Raw genomic sequence first — 18,371 nt, forward strand, 5'->3', positions numbered from 1 at the left:
ACTACAGTCAAAATATGGACGCAATCTAGATACCTATCAATAGATGGAGTGCACACATGCACACACGCGCGTGTACGTACACACACACACACACACAAATGGAATATTATTCAGCCACAAAAAGAATGAAATCTTGCCATTTGTGACAACATGGATAAACCTAGAGGGTATTATGCTAAGTGAAATAGAAAGAGAAAGACAAACACCATGATTTCACTTATATATGGAATCTAAAAAACAAAATAAATGAACATAAAAAAGAAAAAGTTATATATAGAGAGAGCAAAGGTAGTTGTCAGAGGAGAGGGGTGTAGGCAGAGGGAAGAATTAGGTGAGAAAGACTGAGAGGTACAAACTACCAGTTAAAAAATGAGTCAAGGAAGTGAAATGTACAGGATAGGGAATATATATAGTCAATAACCATGTAACAATTTTGTACAGTGACATATCATAACTAGACTTACTATGAGCATTTTGAAATGTATAGAAATACTGAATCACTATACTGTGTAACAGGAACTAACATGTGGTACTATAGGTCAATCATACCTCATAAACAAACTCAAAAAGAGATCAGACTGTGGTTACCAGAGAAGGGAGAAATGAATAAAGGCAGTCAAAATTCCAGTTCCAGGATAAATAAGTACTAGGGATATAATGTACAACATGATGAATATAATTAACACTGAAGTATGTTAAATATGAAAGTTGTTAGGAGAGTTAATGCTAAGAGTCCTCATCACAAGGAAAACATTTTTTTCTATTTCTTTAATTTTATATCCATATGAGATGATAGATGTTCACTAAACTTGTGATAATCATTTCATGACGTATGTTAAGTCAAATCATTATGCTGTACACCTTGAATTTATATCATTTGCATCTCAATAAAACTGGAAGAAAAAAGATCTTAAATCAATAACCTAACTTTCCATCTTAAGACAATGAAAAAAAGAGAAAATTAAATCTAAAATAAAACAAGCAGAAGAAATAATATAGAGCAGAAACTAATCAAATAGAGAACACAAAAACAATAGAGAAAAATCAGTGAAACAAAAAGAGCTGATTCTTTGAAAAGGACAACAAAACTAACAAGCCTTTAGGTAGACTAACCAAGAAAAAAAGAGAAGGCTCAAATTACTAGAATCAGAAATGAAAGTGGGGACATCACTACCAACCATATGAAAATAAAAGGATTATAAAGGAATACCCAGAATAACTGTATGCCAATGAGTTAAATAACTTACATAAGATGAACAAATTCCTAAAAAGATACAAAGTACCAAAACTGACTCAAGAACAATATAAAACTCAAAACAAGAGGTTGAATTGGTAGTCAAAAAAATACTCACAAGAAAAGCCCAGGACCAGATAGCTTCATAGTTTACAAAACATTTAAAAAATTAACACCAGTTCTTCACAAACTCTTTCAAAAAAAAAAAAAAACCAAAAAACTAGAAGGAAGACTTTCCAACTCATTCTATGAGGCCAGTATTACCCTTACCAAAAGCAGACAAAGACAGTGTAAGAAAAACAAAACAAAGCAAAACAAAACAAAACTACAGACCAATATCTCTCATGAAGATAGATGCAAAAATCCTCAACAAAATAGTAGAAAACCAAATCCAGCAATTACATAGCACGACCAAATGGTATCTATCCCAGGAACACAAAAGTTCTTTAACACCTGACAATTAATTAGTGTAATGCACCATACTGATAGAATAAAACACAAAACTACATGATCATCTCAACAGATTCAGAAAAGCATCTGACACAAACTCATGTAGAGTGAGTCAGAAGACTCATACTCCCCAACATCAAAAGTTACAAAGCCAAAGTAATCAAGACAGTAAGGTACTGGCATAGAGACAGACATACTGATCAGAACTGAGAGCCCAGAAATTAACCTATGTGTCTATGATCAACTGATTTTTGAAAAGGGTGCCAAAACCATTCAATGAATGGGGAAGGGATGGACTTTTCAACAAAAGGTATTGAATAAAATCTTACCTCACACCATACACAAAAATTAACCCCAAGTTGATCAAAGACATAAGAGAGCAAAAACCATAAAACTCTAACAAGAAAACTGACAATCTTTGTGACTTCAGATTTGGCAATGGATTCTTAGAAATGACACCAAAAGCAGAAGCACCCAAAGAAAAGACTGGACTTCAAAATAAAAAACTTTAGTGCTTCAAAGGATACTATTAAGAAAGTGAACAGACAACTTGCAGATTGGGAGAAAATATTTCAAATCAGGTATCTGATAAGGGACCTGTATCTAGAATATTTAAAGCAGCATTATAATACAATAATAAAAGACAAATAATCTAATGAAAATGGGTAAAAGATCTTAATAGACATTTCTCTAAAGAAGATACAAATGGCCAACCATAAGCACATTAGAAAACATACTCTACATCATTAGTCATCAAGGAGATGCAAATCAAAAACAGAAACTTGCATAAGAATATTTACAGCAGCAACAGGTGGAAGAATTCCAAATGTCCGTCAACTGATGAATGGGTAAGTAAAATACTACTTGATACAATGGAATATTATTTTGTTCATTAAAAAGAATGAAGTATTGACACATGCTATAATATTGGATAAACCTTGAAAATATTATGCTAAGTGAATGAAAGTCACCAAAAAAACCACATATTGTGTGATTCCATTTATATGAAATATCCAGAATAGGCAAATCTATAGATAGAAATTAGTTTAGTGGCTGCCCAGAGCTGGGAGGGATGAGGGAGTAATGGCTAAAAAATACAAGGTTTGTTTTGGGGCGAACAAAAATGTTTTAAAATTGACTGTGGTGATGGATGCACGACTATGGTGACTATATTTTAAAAAAAAACCCACTGAAATGTGCACTTTAAATGAGTAAACTGTGTGGTATGTGAGTTTTATAACAATAGAGTTATTTTAAAATTTTACATAATAATGAAAAAAAAACATTAAAAGAAAGTATAAGGTTCAAGGTACAGGGCAACTGAAATCCCATTCCTAGAACAGGTTGATTTAACCTCCCTCATAACAACAGTGTATCTTAACTTTTGGGCTTACTAGTGATGTTCTAATGATCAAAGTCCTCAGCCAATCGCTTGGTTTTAACTACTATTCCATGTGCCTTCATTACATGATAGCCATTATTACTACTAGTCTCCACTGAGTTGGATGGCAACAGAGCATTTACCTTCCTTCTCCTTCCCTACAATTAGGACAGGAACAGGCAACTCTTCGAAGCCTCTTGCCAGGCTGCACCTCTTGATCAGAAGCCTGCTGGCCTTGCTGCAAATGCACTTGTGTGAGTTGGTCAGGACTAACAGCACCTATCGTTGCATTAGCAATCCCTCCAACTGCTACCGTTACAGGAGCTATCGTAGCTTGTTGGACTTTTACTCCATCTTGTCCTTGCTGCTGACCTAAAAATGAGACAGGGGTAAAAAAGAGTATTACAATGTTTTCTATACCTGAAGAAACAATTTTAAAAAATTTCCATATGGACATTTTAAAGCTACCACATTTGTTCTAACAGACAATCTGTGTAAAGTACAGAAGCAAATGGGTTAACAGTTTGTAGTATGCCAATCCTCTTAAAATATATTCTCAATTTAGTAGCTCAGGCTGCCTCTGTAAGTGGTTGGTGGGACTATACATAAATCATTTAACCCTCTTGTGGCTTAATTTCTCCATTCGTAAAATGAAGATTAATAATCCTTGCCACCTACCTACCTATCTCACTGAAGTGCTGTAAGGATTCATGAAATATTATTTGAAAAGCACTTTGAGATCCTCAGATAAAAGATACTATATAAATGCAGAGCATTATTATTACCATTTCCACAGTGAGCAACATATCTCATTCACTCCATGAAAACACAGGAATGAAAAGTAAAAGGATTAAGTTTTATGGACATTTCTTATTCCTAAATACTTTAAGCAAACATCTCTTTATTAATGAGTCATTTTTTAAGTATACACATTGAGTTAAATAGTTTTTAAAAATGAAAAACCATGCATGATTATTACACACTATCACTAAAATCATAAAACAGACATTTAGGATATTACTTTATTAATTCACATTATATAGCTTAGATTTCACCTCTCAGGTCAGAACATAAACCAACAACTTTTGTACTTAGGGAAAAAATCTGATAAATACATAATATGACAAGAAATGTCTATTTACATGGCTTAAATTGATCCTGAGTGACCCTAAATATGCCTTATAATTTTTCTTTCTTTCAAAATAGTAAGTATGTGAACGGACAGAAAAGAAGGAATGCTCCCACCTCAGAGTTGATGTTAGGATTAAGTAAGCTAATTTTTACCAACTCCTTATCCCAGAACCTGGCTCAGAATTGATCACTGCATGTTAGCTATTATTAATACTCATCTCCACTGAGTTGGTTGGCAATACAAGAATAAAATATGGATACAGAAACAAACATGTGAGTACTAGATATAAAATAAAATGGTTTATTTCAAAGCTGCATATGCAGCACTTTAAACATGCAGAGCAACTAAGAAAAGACAATACAAATTAGCAAATGAGAATATAGCATATATGTCTGAAACAAAATTAAGCCTCTAACTCTGCCAGCCAAAGTTAATCTTAACCTCCTCTGTGTATTCACACCACTCTGAAACCTTTGGTAGCACCAATAATTTAATACAAATAAAAAATATATTTTGTCACTGCTTTAGTAAGGATACATATTTTAGTTCTTCCACTTAAGTTTAAATATTTGAAAATTTTTAACATGGTATGATAGGTAAAGAAATGCAAGTAAAGTCACAAGTTGTGAATTCATTTCTCATTCAATGACTACGCACTTGGAGAGCCTCAGTTTCCTCCCTCTACTAATGCAGACCTCCCTAAAATTCCTGTCCCTTATCTACTTTTAAGAGTTGTTTATGAAGAAAGTTGATTTCCTAATGGGTAAAGGCTTTGTAAACTGTAAAGCAATATGTAAAATATAATTATTATGCCTCAATGTAGCTTTTGAACACACGTAAGTTTTACATGTTCAGTAAAACCAGACTCCTTAAGGATGACCTTGGCTAAGCAACTATTCAAACTACTTGAATATGAAGAAACACAGTGATATACATACTTCCTGTTTACCAGAGGAAAAAACAAACAAAAAAAAGGCATTTCTAGAAATGGGAGTTCTAACCAAACCAGCCCTACACGAAGTCTTTATAGCTCGGTCCCTATGGAAATGCAGGGATTTTAAGTTGGCAAGTATTCTTTATATCCCCTGAAATCATGAAATATTTCTGGCCATAATTTTTCCAGCCACTCTTTATACAACAGTTGGTTATTCCTTTCAGGTTGCAATGATATTTATTTAAGACATTCTTTATTGTATCAAAGAACTGTGAGGGATCCCTGATCACTGGCTGATCATTCACCCTCAGAGCCCTTGACCATTTCCTCGATAGGCTCCTCAAACTTCCATGAGTGCATTTATTTGTTCAGTACCTAAACAATTGAGAAGTTATTTCAATGAATACTACAAAGCAAATCATATTTGAACTTACATATTTAAGCCTGACAACTCTCTTGACTTCTTCACCTAGATGTCTCAGACAGTTAAAGTTCAACAATAGCTCAATACTACTTTTTCTTTCATTTCCACTGCTACCCATCAAGTACAAGTCACCAAACTCCTTACCAAGGCCTCCAATGCCCTGCTCAAGTTTAACTCCACCTATCTCAGACCTACCTCATCATGTATTAGTCTCTCCCTTGCTCACTCTGCTCCTAACACACTGGGTTTTTGTGGCTCTCAAACAAATCAAGCTCATTCCCATCTTAGTATCTTTGCACACACTCTCTAGTCTGGGCGACGATGCATGTGCACTCAGATCTTTGCACAGCTGACTCTTTAGTAATAATCTGATCTCAGTTCAAATCTCTCCTCTTCAGAAATGCCATTCCTGACCACATCATCTAAAATGGTTCCCTTTAGTTTGCTTCTGTATTATCACCAAGTTTTGTCTTACTTGCCTTAAATTATCTTGTTCTTTTATTATTTCTGTCTTTGCCTCACTTCTGAATGTTAAGTGCCAAGAGAACAGAGATCTTGCCTGTTATGTTCACTGCTGTATTTCCAGATGTGGAACAGAGCCCAACACATGGTAGCTACTCCATAACATAAGCTTAATAAAGGAAAGTTTAAAAATGAATTCATTTTCAAATCTTGCTTCTACTAGTATTTCTGTTTCAGTAAATTCTACCATTCTCCTTATTACCACACTCAAAACCTTAAAAAAATCAACATTCAGGTTACTTCTCCTTTATCCATTAATTAAATCCATTTGATTGCTATTTGATTACATAAAAGGTACATAATAGCATAGTAGCTTTTGCATCTACCTTATCTTTCTGTTGCCAGGACCACCACCCTGGTCCAGGTCCATTACTTTGTGCTCTACACTATCCTAAATGGGACCTATCTCTTCTATCTTATCTTCCAAACTGCTACCAGATTAAAAAAAAATTTTTTTTAAACACTGTTCTGATCATATCACTTCCATGTTCAATAATTTCATTTGTTCCCCATTGACCAAGGCCTAGTAGTCAGAGGACTCCACCACAAGGACTCAGCTCCTGACTCACAGATTTCCTCCTTATGGCCAAATACAATGTACATTTTTTCAATGCACATTAATGAGACCATACTGCTGCATGTTACACCACTGACCACTCTGTCCTTAAAACTTGACTGTCAGAGCTAATTCCCCACATTCTTAGAAATCCTTCCCCTCTGTTAGCTTCCCTATTAGCACTTAACTCTAAACTGACATCATGTTCTTAAAAGAGTTATTTACACTGGTTGCCTTTACTCCTCATTTCCCATTCTCTCCTTAAACTACTGAAATTAAGTGTCCAACCCATCACTCTGCTAAAATGATGACAGAGCTAACAATTTCGTTGATGGTAAACCCAAAGACACTCTTCCCTTTGATCTTATTTCACCTCTCTGGAGCACCTGGAGCTGCCAATCCCATCCTGCTTTTGAAACGCGCTCCTCCTTGTGCTTCTCTGATGCTACTCACCACTGTTGTTCCTCCTACTCCTCTAACCACTCCCACATACATGTCTTTCCTTAGGCTACTCTCCAGAATTCTCACTTCTCATTCGCTCCTCGGGTTATCTCATCCACTACTACATTTATCTGTTATCTCCCAAATCTGTACATTCTCAAATACCTCTTATGAGTGCCATACTCTTCTTGTCACCTGCCAGAGAACATTTCCACCAAGATTTTTCATAAGCGATTTGTCCAGGAATCACACAGGTCATCTCACGAAAATGGTAATCCAAGTTACCACTTTCTTTTGCCTAATTACTACAATACCTTCCTAACTGGTCTCCCTGCCACCACTGACCTACTCTATAAGTTCATTCTTAACATAGTTCCCAGAAGAATCATAACTGCATAACAGTTATAGAATAGGATTATTCTGTAATAGTTGAAAGCAACAAAAGAAATCTTTATCTACTAACCAAATAAACCTCTAAAACATGGTTGAATGAGACAAAGTTACTGATGTTTACATTATGATATATACTACAGGCACTATGTATTTCCTACAGTGATATTCACATGTAACAAATCGGGAAAAAAAGTCTGAAAGGACATATGGCAAACTGATTAAGAGTGCTTACTTCTAAAAGGGGGGTCTGAGATTGGAGTGTAGTCAGCAGGAGCTTTAGCCTTACTTGTACTAGCTGCACCTATTTTTTTTTAACAAGGAAAATGTCTTCATGTATTACTAGCATTTTAAAGACTAATTTTAAAAGAAAAAAAAATGCTGGTAATTTACAGACCTGGTAGTTCATCATTGCTTTTATCTGCATTTATTTGATTCCTAATGTAATTGAACATGTTTTTCAAATATATATGGGCTATTTGAATACTCTTTCTGAATTGTGTGTTCATGTCCTTCAACATTTATCTACTGGAGCTCAGGTCTTTTCTTTTGTGTAGCTCTATTTATTAAGGACTTCTTTAAAATATTTTATATGATGTGTAAGTTTTAACCATACATTTTATAACCAAAGGAAATATGGCTTGGTCAACTGTAAATTCAGCTATAAATGACATTTTTAAAAAGTCTGACACCTTCATAACATTTAAACACAACAGGAACACAAGGGGGAAAGCAGAAATAAAAAAAAGATGAAGATACAACCTTATCGTCCATTCCCTTAGACTGTTAGTGATTTGATTCTTTCAGGATTTCACACCAATTTTTTGAGGTAAGGACAGTTAATATTTTTGTTTAATAAATAAGAGAATATACCCCAATTGTTATTTCTTCTTATGGAAAAACAATAATTTGCAAGTTTTTTTTTTCCTATACTGAGTGACAGGTAACATTACTGTGTAAGTAAAACAGACCCATACATTTGAAAAACAAAACAAAACCAACTATTTATCTGTTAAAAAAATCAACCCAACTACCAATTCACTAAAAATTATGACCTATAGTGAAGCAGCAGGTTCAAAATACTATTTTAGTTATATGTTTCATAATTGTGTTTTTTATATACAGCCTAGGATATAAGGTTATTTACTAGAATTGGTAAGGAAAAACAAGAACTGCTGATTTCTGTAACATAAAACTTGCCATGGAGGGCTAGAGGGACCTCTTACTGTTCTAAATAATATTAAAATGATTCTTAAATCAGCCTATTTAGGTTTATTTAGTTCTTCTACAGATGAAACATGGAATCTGTCTAAACAAATAAAGGCCTCTGAAGGTATACACAGGAAAGAATATATGTCTCCTTACATTGTAAGTAATTTTCAATTACTATACTCTGAAACAGGATTTGGTTGCTTTATAATCTGACTTAAAACAGGCAAGAAGGCTGTATATACCTAAACATAAAAAGATAATCAGATATGTCTAGGGCTGGAGGGAAGGTGAGAAGAAATGGGAAGCAACTGCTAATGTGTCTGGGATTTATGAGGTTATGAAATGTCCTAAAATTAGATCATGGTAATGGATGTACAATTCTGCAAATATACTAAAAGCCACTGAATGTAAATTTTAAATGGCTGTATTGTATGGTAAATGACTCACACTTCAGTAAAGCTATTTTTTAAAAAAAGTTAGCTAGAAAAGAAAAATTCTACTTTTGTTGGTTCTTAGTCTCTTTGAACTAATGGTTCTCAACTAGAGGTATTTTTGCATTTCAGGGGATATTTAGCAATGTCTGAAGACAGTTTTGGTTGTCACAACTTAGAAGATAGTACACATATCTAGTGGACAGAGACCAGGGATGCTGCTAAACATCTTACAGTGCACAGGACAGGCCCCCACAACAAAGAGTTATCTGGCCTAAAATGTCAATAGTTCTGAGGTTAAGAAATCTTACTTAAACTGAGCTTTCAAATAACTAGTTTTCATGGCTCTCATTTATTCATACCAGTATAAACAACCAGAATCAAAATCAAATATATGAAATATTAAAACATGGTACATTTGTATACCTGGAAAAACTATAAACCACATGTGTCTCAAAAAAGAAAAACCACTACATGACTCTGAATTAAAGCCTTTATAAAGAGAGTAACATACGTTAGAGAATAGACTTTGACAGCTTTGACAGATACATGACTTGGCTAAGTTCCATAGTACAGTGGTAGTAAAAAGAATAATACCTTGAGTTTGAAAATTATGCTTATAAATTACAAAATACTTCTTTATCTTATTCACAAGCTTTTAACTATGCGTTTTTCTGCAAAACTATAACCTGAGAATATTAAGAAATAACTGAGTCCTCTCTGCACTTACTAAATTAGGGTGAACTATATTAGCCAATGATTTCCAGGACTATTTGCCTACCATGGGTCATGTACAATCTATAACCTTATGCTGAATTCCTGAGTAGACACAATAAAATAGTTTAGTAGTATCTATAGATTAAATAGATCTTTGGAGCCAGGCAGATCTGTCTTTGAGTTCTAAATCTACAGTTTTTTCCTCTGAGTGGCAAGAATTAATTGAAATAATGCACGTAACATTTAGCACAATGTCTGGAATATGACAAACACTCAAGAGGAATGTTAACTCTAGTACATCTGAAAGTGCATAATTTACTAAGTACAAATACTTAATAACAGTCATTCAGATTTCTTTAAGTTTCAGATCTTTGGATGAGAACCTAGTGTTCAAGTGAGACTTATTCATTCAACAAACATTTCCTGAGTACCTGCTACCTGCTTACCACTTCTGGAGAAATAGAGATAAATAAAAGTCTGACCTGTGGAGAAGACAAGTTCAGACAAATAATTATAATATGTGCAACAACAAAAACATACATAATGCTGACGTAGTACAGAGGAAAGTGACTTACTGTCAAGGAGAAACAATGAAAGTTTCATGGAGGAGATGAAACCACTAAACAGGAAAGCAATGAGACAGGTACATTTGAAGGCATATGTGAGACAGATTATTGCTGGAGATTAAAGTTCAAGGAAGTGAGGGGCTAAAGATAGTGTTGGAGGGATATGTCAAGAAGAGCCTTATTCAATTCCTTAAAGAACTGACTTTCTGCGGTAGGGGTAGGGGTAGGGATGGGTCCTTGTTAAAGAATCATGCCCATCTCTCCTTTCTCTAATCCAGAGAATAGCTTCCATATAATAATCACCTACATTTACTGGATTTATTAAATGGCCAGAACTAAAATCAACTACTTTGCACTTACACTTACACTAATACCCTCTCAGTGTTACATAGCTGCTATCAAGCTATAAAGCCAAGATGTGAACCTAGTTCAGCCTGAATCTAGAGCCCTGTGCTCTTGTCCAGTCTAGCTATGGTATCTCCCTGGGAACCAGGAATGTTATTTGGGCTTTGGAGGCAACAGAGTTATAAATGGTTTTAAGCAGGAAATTAATGGGTTTAAGGTCACATTTTAGATACTAAAGTGCCAAACAACCAATGGAACTGAGTGTGTAAGTTCTATTCATAATTTCTAAACAAGACCTGGAGAAGGTCCATCATTTTATCCTCCATATTACCTTACGAACATGATTTTATCAGTGTTGTAACATGACCTTTACTCAGATTAGATCGGAAAACTACTTTGACCAAAACCATGTATCAATTTAAAATTCGGGTTTTCATTACCATTTATTAAAAACAAAACACACACACATACACACACAACTAGGTCAAGTTTGGTTTACAGGCTAAACATCTCTTAAAATGGATCAGAAATTCCACAATGCTTAGCAGGCACTAGACTGCATTTCAAAAGCAGCTATCTCAGCGGTATACACAAGTAAAGCCTACCTACCAGTTCTGATGCTTAAAGGTGTTGCTCTTTTGAATCTCCTTGAACTAGGAAGGAAAGGCAACTCCAATCACTTAGGACCTGCTATTGATGAGGCATAGTAGGTGAATTAAGTTTTTCCCTCTGCTTTAAGTCCCAAAGGGGATGTCATTATTCATGAAAAGCAAATGTTTACCATAAAGAGCAGATTTGGGCAACATTTAAAAAAAATGTACCCTGAACTTCATGAATGATCTAATACCCAAAATCAACAAAGTGTGAGGAAGAACTAACCCATTCCTACAGAATGACTACTCTTAGGAGGGACATCTAAGCAGAATTGAGAGAATACTGATTTTCTTTACTATATAACCCTATCAGTAAAAATACCTTGACTTCACAACCCAATATATTTATAATTTATACATACAAAATAAATGCATACCAATGCATATATTATAAAACATACAAAAGAAGTAGATATTTTAAATTGTTTGATTAGAAAGATAAACTCTAACATTTTCTTCTTTCTGTTTTGGAGATCAATGCCTTTCAGCACAACATGAGTAAGACATAAACACAGAAGTATTAAAAAACAAACAAAAACCCACCTACACACACTGGCAAAGTTTGGCCATGGAAATGGCTAAAAGCTCATAGCTAAGTCTGCTCAAAACCCACTGTATTGATATGGTCTGAGGTGGTTATAATTTGATAAATCTTAAGTATAATTTGATAAAACTTAAAAGCAGGGTGACAACTTTCAGAGCTTAATAAGCAAATATAGTTTGCAAATTATGCAAAAACACACAAAATACACATTGAATCATAATGATTAAATGTGCCTGTAGTTAAGAACTTTGGAAAAACATTGGTAGAGACCTTCAAATTAATGCCCTAGAGACTGGCAATATTCTAGTGTCATGAAAAAGTTAACATCTCCACAAATGCTTAGTTTAAAAAATATGGCACTGGCTCTTAAATAAGTTTAAGTATTTAAGTGTGTCCTACTCATTTTCCAGAGCCCATGTTCCGCTGAAAAGCTTGTCTATTTTCTTATGCTTAACTTGCAGAAGTACTGTTCCTACACTCTACCACTGGAATAATGACTTTCTAATGATGAAAGTATCTCCTATTAGTCTATAATAGAAGTTCACATTTTCCTCCAAAATTATTTGGTTATAGAATATTATTAGGCAGTTCTCAGGGTTACAAATTAATAACTGGCACACAAATAAAAGGACTCAATTTGTATGTATTTTTCCTCCTCCTAATTTAGAAGGCTGACAAATAATCTAATGTACAGAGTGGCTCCAGTTCATATATTCAGTTCTATTTACCATAGTAATCATTTATTGAGAGCCTCCCATGGGTCAGGAATACACAAATGAATAAAGGAGTTGGGGGAAAATGCTCAGTCAAAACAAAGACACACATTTCTCTTCAGCTCCTAGTTATTTCTATTTATTCTAGCCTTTATCCAGATTAAGGGGCAACTCTTCTCAACTCTGTCTGTCTAGGGAAAAGTTTACATTGTAGCACCCCTGCCCAGTAGGCAAACAATTGATCCCAGAAGGATCTGAGTATTTCCTTTAAACAGAATTGCACTATTTTTCAAAAACTTCTTATTTTCCTTCATTTATTTTTTAATTGAACCATACATACTTTAAGAGGGTGGTGAAAAAAAAATAAAAGTAAAACCTGACTACTTCTACAGAGCATTTTAATAGTTTTTAAATATTTAAAGCTTGTTTCAGTTCTTCAGAGGTAAACAGAGTCACTATAGGTAGTCCTGAACTGACAGGATAGCAATCACAAACTTTATCCCACAATAGGCTCTCATACTTCTTGAAAATGAAATGTAATAAAGTTTTACTTGAACTTTAAAGTTGAACTTGAAAAGTCTGCAGTTGGAAACCTATGAAGGAAGGCCCTGAGGAAGGGAAAAGGAGTGCATAATCAAATCTGGGTTTTAAGAAAACTGGAATGTCAAGTATGTGACAGAAAAGTTAGAGGCAGAGAAGCCAGCTAAGAAGCTATTTTACCTTCTAGATGATGAGGCCCTGGAACAAACAATGACAACAGAAAGGAAGAACTCAATATAAGAAAAAAAATTATAATAAAAAATGATTGCTAGAACTTAGTGAAAACTCTTCTGTGTTCTAAGCACTGTGCAAAGCACCTTATATATATTATGCCACTAAAGTAACATGACTATTGCCATTTTACAGATGAGGATGCTCGTATCTTGAGAAGCACCTGATAAAAGATTTAAGTGGTAAAATCAAGACCTGAATCAGGGTCCAGGCATAAAACTACAAACTCTGGTTAAAATCACTGTTATGAAGATGAAGTCAGTCTCTAAGAATTCTGGTCTGGGTCACAAGGAGGAGAATGAGCCCATTAACTGGGACTAAAGGAACCCAGGAGAGAAGCAGGTTTGGAAAGGAAAATCAGTTCCATGCTCAAGATGTCACCTCCAAGCAGAATCCCAACTCCAACTCTGTCATCAGTCAGAACTGCTCCACCTCTAAGAAGTCAAGCTCCATGTGCCTCTTCTCTGAGCAGTCACTTAACCTTCTGCCATTCTCACTCCCAAAACTTGAACTTCGTCCTCATCCTCACCTTGTTCTCCAGTTATCTGACTGGACACATTCTCAATACAGCAATCTTTTCTGACTTCGTCTGGCATCCCTCACTAATACCCTGCCTCTCTGAACTTCTGCCACATCGAATGGTAATTCTCCTCAGAAGCACCTCAGAAAAGAATCTGATTTCATCTCCTGCTACTGCCTCAGAAAACATGTTCAGTTTTCTTTCCAGTCTTTCCCTCTCCATTAATTCTATGTTCCTACTGAACTACTTTCCTTGAAACAATCTAGTTTCAAGCCCCCTCTCATCCATGTCCACATTATGCAACCTAAAATGTTAATCTGACCATGATATTGCACTTCTTAAGGTCCCTCGAAGGGCCCCCATAGCCTTCAGGATACTGCGTAAATTCCTTGTCATGGCAAGAGACGTATCTCTATGACCTGGCATTGCCACCATGACTATAGCACATAAACTCCTGATCTGAACTCAGGAAACTATCTGTAGTTCTCTGATCACATTATGCTATTTTGTGACTCTGACCTTTTGCCTGGAATATTCTTTCTCTGCCAACCTGGCTAATTTGTGTCATCCTACCTGAGCTATCCTGTATCACACCTCCTTGAGAAATCTTCTTTGCAAATTTCCTCATGTGATTATACAGTACAGTATGGGCAGAGGATTGGTTCCAGGACCTGCTGTGTTTACCAAAATCTGCCAATGCTCAAGTTTCACAGTTGGCCCCCCAAATCCCTAGGTTCTGCATCCAGAGATTCAACCAAATGTGGATTTAATCAACTGCAGAAGTGTCTGTGTGTGCTATGTTTGTGTTCTGCACTTGGTTGAACCCACAGATGTGACACATGCAGATAAGGAGGGCGGGACAACTGTACTTTCATGTACCCATAGAAGATGGGTCCTTCTATTTAAAGCATTATCACACTACATCATAACTAATTTCTAATCCCCAACATCCCTGCTCCAATTATATATTTATATACTTTTAAATGTCTTCTCTAGCATGGTGGTATCTGAACCTAGCACAGTACTTAGCAACTAATAGGACCTCAATAAATATTTACTAAAAGAATGAACATAATCAGTCTTAAAAAAAGCCTTCCTCTACTAGCCCCCAAGACAGTGTCCTGTTTCCATCCAACTTTTGCAAAGTATATCCTGTATTTGCTAGGGCAATATTTTCACTACTCACTCATCCATTTAAATGTTTTCAGTTTAGGCTGTAGCATTCCCTAAGCTTTATAAAGTACCGTCCTACAGAACTTTCCACAATAATGAAAATAGTCTGTATTAGGGCTGTCCAATATGGCAGCCTCTAGACACATGTGGCTATCAGCTACTGAAATGTGCGTAGTCCAACAGAGGAAATTTGTAATTTTCATCAGTTCTACCGTAAATAGTCACATGTGGCTAGTGGCTTTCATATTAAACAGCACAGTTCTCAGGTCTTACCAAATGACTCAAACACAAACTCCAATAAACTTCTCTCAGCATTCACTCTCCAAGTCATCTTTTCAACATTCAACACTGAGATTTCTCTTAGCTTTTGAATCCAGTTCTCTTTCTATCGTTCTGACTTCCTCTCATTTTTCTTGACTCAACTTTCTCCTTTCATCTCCCAAAGATTCGAGTGTAACCCTAAAGCTAGTTCTCATTCTTTTGCACTTCAAACTCAAAACTGTCTCCCTCATTAATCTCACATACTGCCATAATTCCAACCATCATCTCTATGCAGAAGACTTCCAAATCTAGAATGCCAACTCTGATCCCTCTTCTCAGATCCAATCTCCAAATACAAATGGGGCATCTCCAAAATAATGTTTTATTATTAACTCAAACTTAACAAGTATCAGAACTCAGGTTCATCATTTTCGTTTTCTCAATATCATTTCTTTTCATGGTGCAATCATTCTCATGGTCATCTGGGCTCAAACTCTTAAGAATTACCTTTAAGTCACTCTTTCCCTTCTAAATTCATGTATCAAATCTTATCGTCTTAACATCTTCCTGAAACACACTTTACACCCAAGTTCAGATTTTCCATCACTGATATCTGAATTAACTCTACAGTCCTAAAACTGGCTTTCCTGTTTCTCCTATATAATAAAACTAAAACACCACTTTATAAATGAAACTTCCCTTCCTCTATACCTCCAAAAATATACGCACTTGCAGTCTATAGCCAACTTCTACCATTTCTCTCAAAGTCTCCATTAACTTAAATGATGTACCAATTCTTTCTGAAATATGTAAAGCACATGCCAGCTCTCTTTTGTATCTGTTGTTTCTTCGGCCAATAATGTTTTCCTTCTTTGTTAATGTTTGTTTTTTCTTGGGGTTGGGGGAGAGGCTTTCCCTTCCTTCAAGAATCAGTTCAAGCCTCCTAGGCTTCAGGAAGCGTTTCATTTCTGTCCTGGTTAAAAGTGGCATCTTCCTGTTTTTAATTTCAATATTACTTTTATCATTCAGTTTGCTTGCTCTCAGTATATGCCATTGTGTATTATTTCCATGTACTATCTTTAATTTTAATGAGTATTCTGTCTTCTCATAGAACAGAAGCTTTTCTGAAGGCAAGGACTATGTCTAATACCATCTTTATGTTCTAGGAATTCAGCCCTGTGCCTACACTTAGTAGGAACTTAAGGAATAATCACACACAAAAAAGGTATGTAGTTGAGAGGTTGTAAGTAATAAGAAAAAGAGAAAACTGGCAACCAGGAACACTAACACCTCGATACAAAATAACAGAGGAGAAAAAAGCAATCTGACATGAGAGCAGAGAACATGGGCAAAGGCAATCACAGAATCAGGCATTAGTATACTGGCATCCAAAAGGGGCAAAATCTTGTAACAATGATCACCAAATGATGGGATTTTTCTGTTTTACAGGCAGTTCACCCAAACAAACAATGTTCAAATTAAATAGGTAAAACATAGGGTTTGTGTTTTAATTCTTTTCTTCCCCTAAAATGGCATTTATTTTAATGAAATCTGATTTATTATGGCAACCTAGTTTGTGCCAGTGTGTATGAGGATTCCTAAAACATTAGAATGATAGCCTTAACTGCACAGAAGTTTACAACTGACCTGACCTGGAAACACAGAACTGGCACTCAGTGCTATGAAGGTACAGTATGCCCTGTCAGTTCTTAGGGTCACAGCTTAAAATAGTTGTGCAGTTCAGGGCCAAGGGAAGTTGGGCCAACACTGTTAGGCTGTCACAAATCAGTCTAACCCCATAGATGGCTATTTTAAGCTACACCTCTAAACAGCAAATTGAGCGACCAGGAAAATACTAGCTTTCCACTTTCAAGTGTAGATGAACTAGCCACAAATTTTTCTCTAAAACCACAGAGGGGATCATTCTACTCATGTAAGAACTATCCTACACCCTCTACCATGCAATCCAGACCCACCTTCAGTTGTTGGGAATTCAATTCTAGTCATCTCTATTCACTTTCATTCAAGATGAGAAGAGTATGAACACATCTTTTTTTTTTGGAGGGGGAGTTATATCTAAAATTACATTGACTTTCTTAAACAGAAATAATATGTGGCATATGGGGGAGATTAGAACACAGGCAAAGTAAAGATTCTGTTCACATACATGAGTTCAGAGTCTAACTAATTAAAAAAAACTCATTTACAGAAATAAACCTTAAAAGACAGACAGATAGAAGTTTGTACATTTGACAGAAAAGACTAACTTAAATAATTTAAAGATATGTGCAGGCAAGGTGATGAATGAACTTCACTGTAAAATTATAATAAAAGCCTAACTCTTAACAAATGATCTCTACATTTCCTCTTGAAAATAGTCCTAAGAACTCTTAAGTTTAACTGTTCCATCCTTTTAATTTCTTCATCACTCTAAAGCTTCAAAAGACCATTCATGGATTTACAATACACCTATATTAACTATTTTAAAAACTAGTTGTTTATTTCATTAATTGCTCACAGCTAAGATATCTCAAGATTACTTCCACATATGTACATTTAACCATGGTACATGGCAATAGCTGGGAAATAAATCATATAAAGTAAAAGAGCTAATTAAAAAAACAGTGGATCACATTCATATCCCTTTCCCCTCTGTCACAATAGGGAGTTTAATTATTATTTTCTGTTTTGATTTTGCTGTCCCTCAGAAATATTCAATGTGCTTTATCAGCTTGGGCAGACAACAATCTAGTCATTATCAAAGAATACTCTTTCCTGCTTACCCTCGATGATTTTGAAAAGGAAAGCAACATGCAAGTGTTCTTATTTCTAGACCTAGTAAATCCTCTATACAGAGCTTGAAAACAAAGCAAAACTACATTTAGTTATTTCTAAGGAAGCCTAAAAAGTTACTAACTTAATTACTTCCAAAGGCCACTAGTAGATTCGTATCACATAAAAATTTTTGTTTTAATTAGTAAAGAACTGTGAATGATTTTAA

The 18,371-nt window shown here is 35.2% G+C and overlaps 1 protein-coding gene across 1 annotated transcript in view; it reads right to left on the minus strand.

Annotated features, from left to right (window-relative positions):
* The window catches only part of SP4 (Sp4 transcription factor), a 60,361-nt gene that overhangs the window by 21,880 nt on the left and 20,110 nt on the right, over positions 1 to 18,371 (minus strand). Inside the window, exon 4 of the mRNA XM_010967186.3 lies at positions 3,209 to 3,437. Within this exon, the coding sequence (XP_010965488.1) occupies positions 3,209 to 3,437 (229 nt within the window). The remainder of the gene's footprint in view (positions 1 to 3,208; positions 3,438 to 18,371) is intronic.

This window comes from Camelus bactrianus, chromosome 7 (genome assembly GCF_048773025.1).
Source record: "Camelus bactrianus isolate YW-2024 breed Bactrian camel chromosome 7, ASM4877302v1, whole genome shotgun sequence".
Lineage (NCBI taxonomy): Eukaryota > Metazoa > Chordata > Mammalia > Artiodactyla > Camelidae > Camelus > Camelus bactrianus.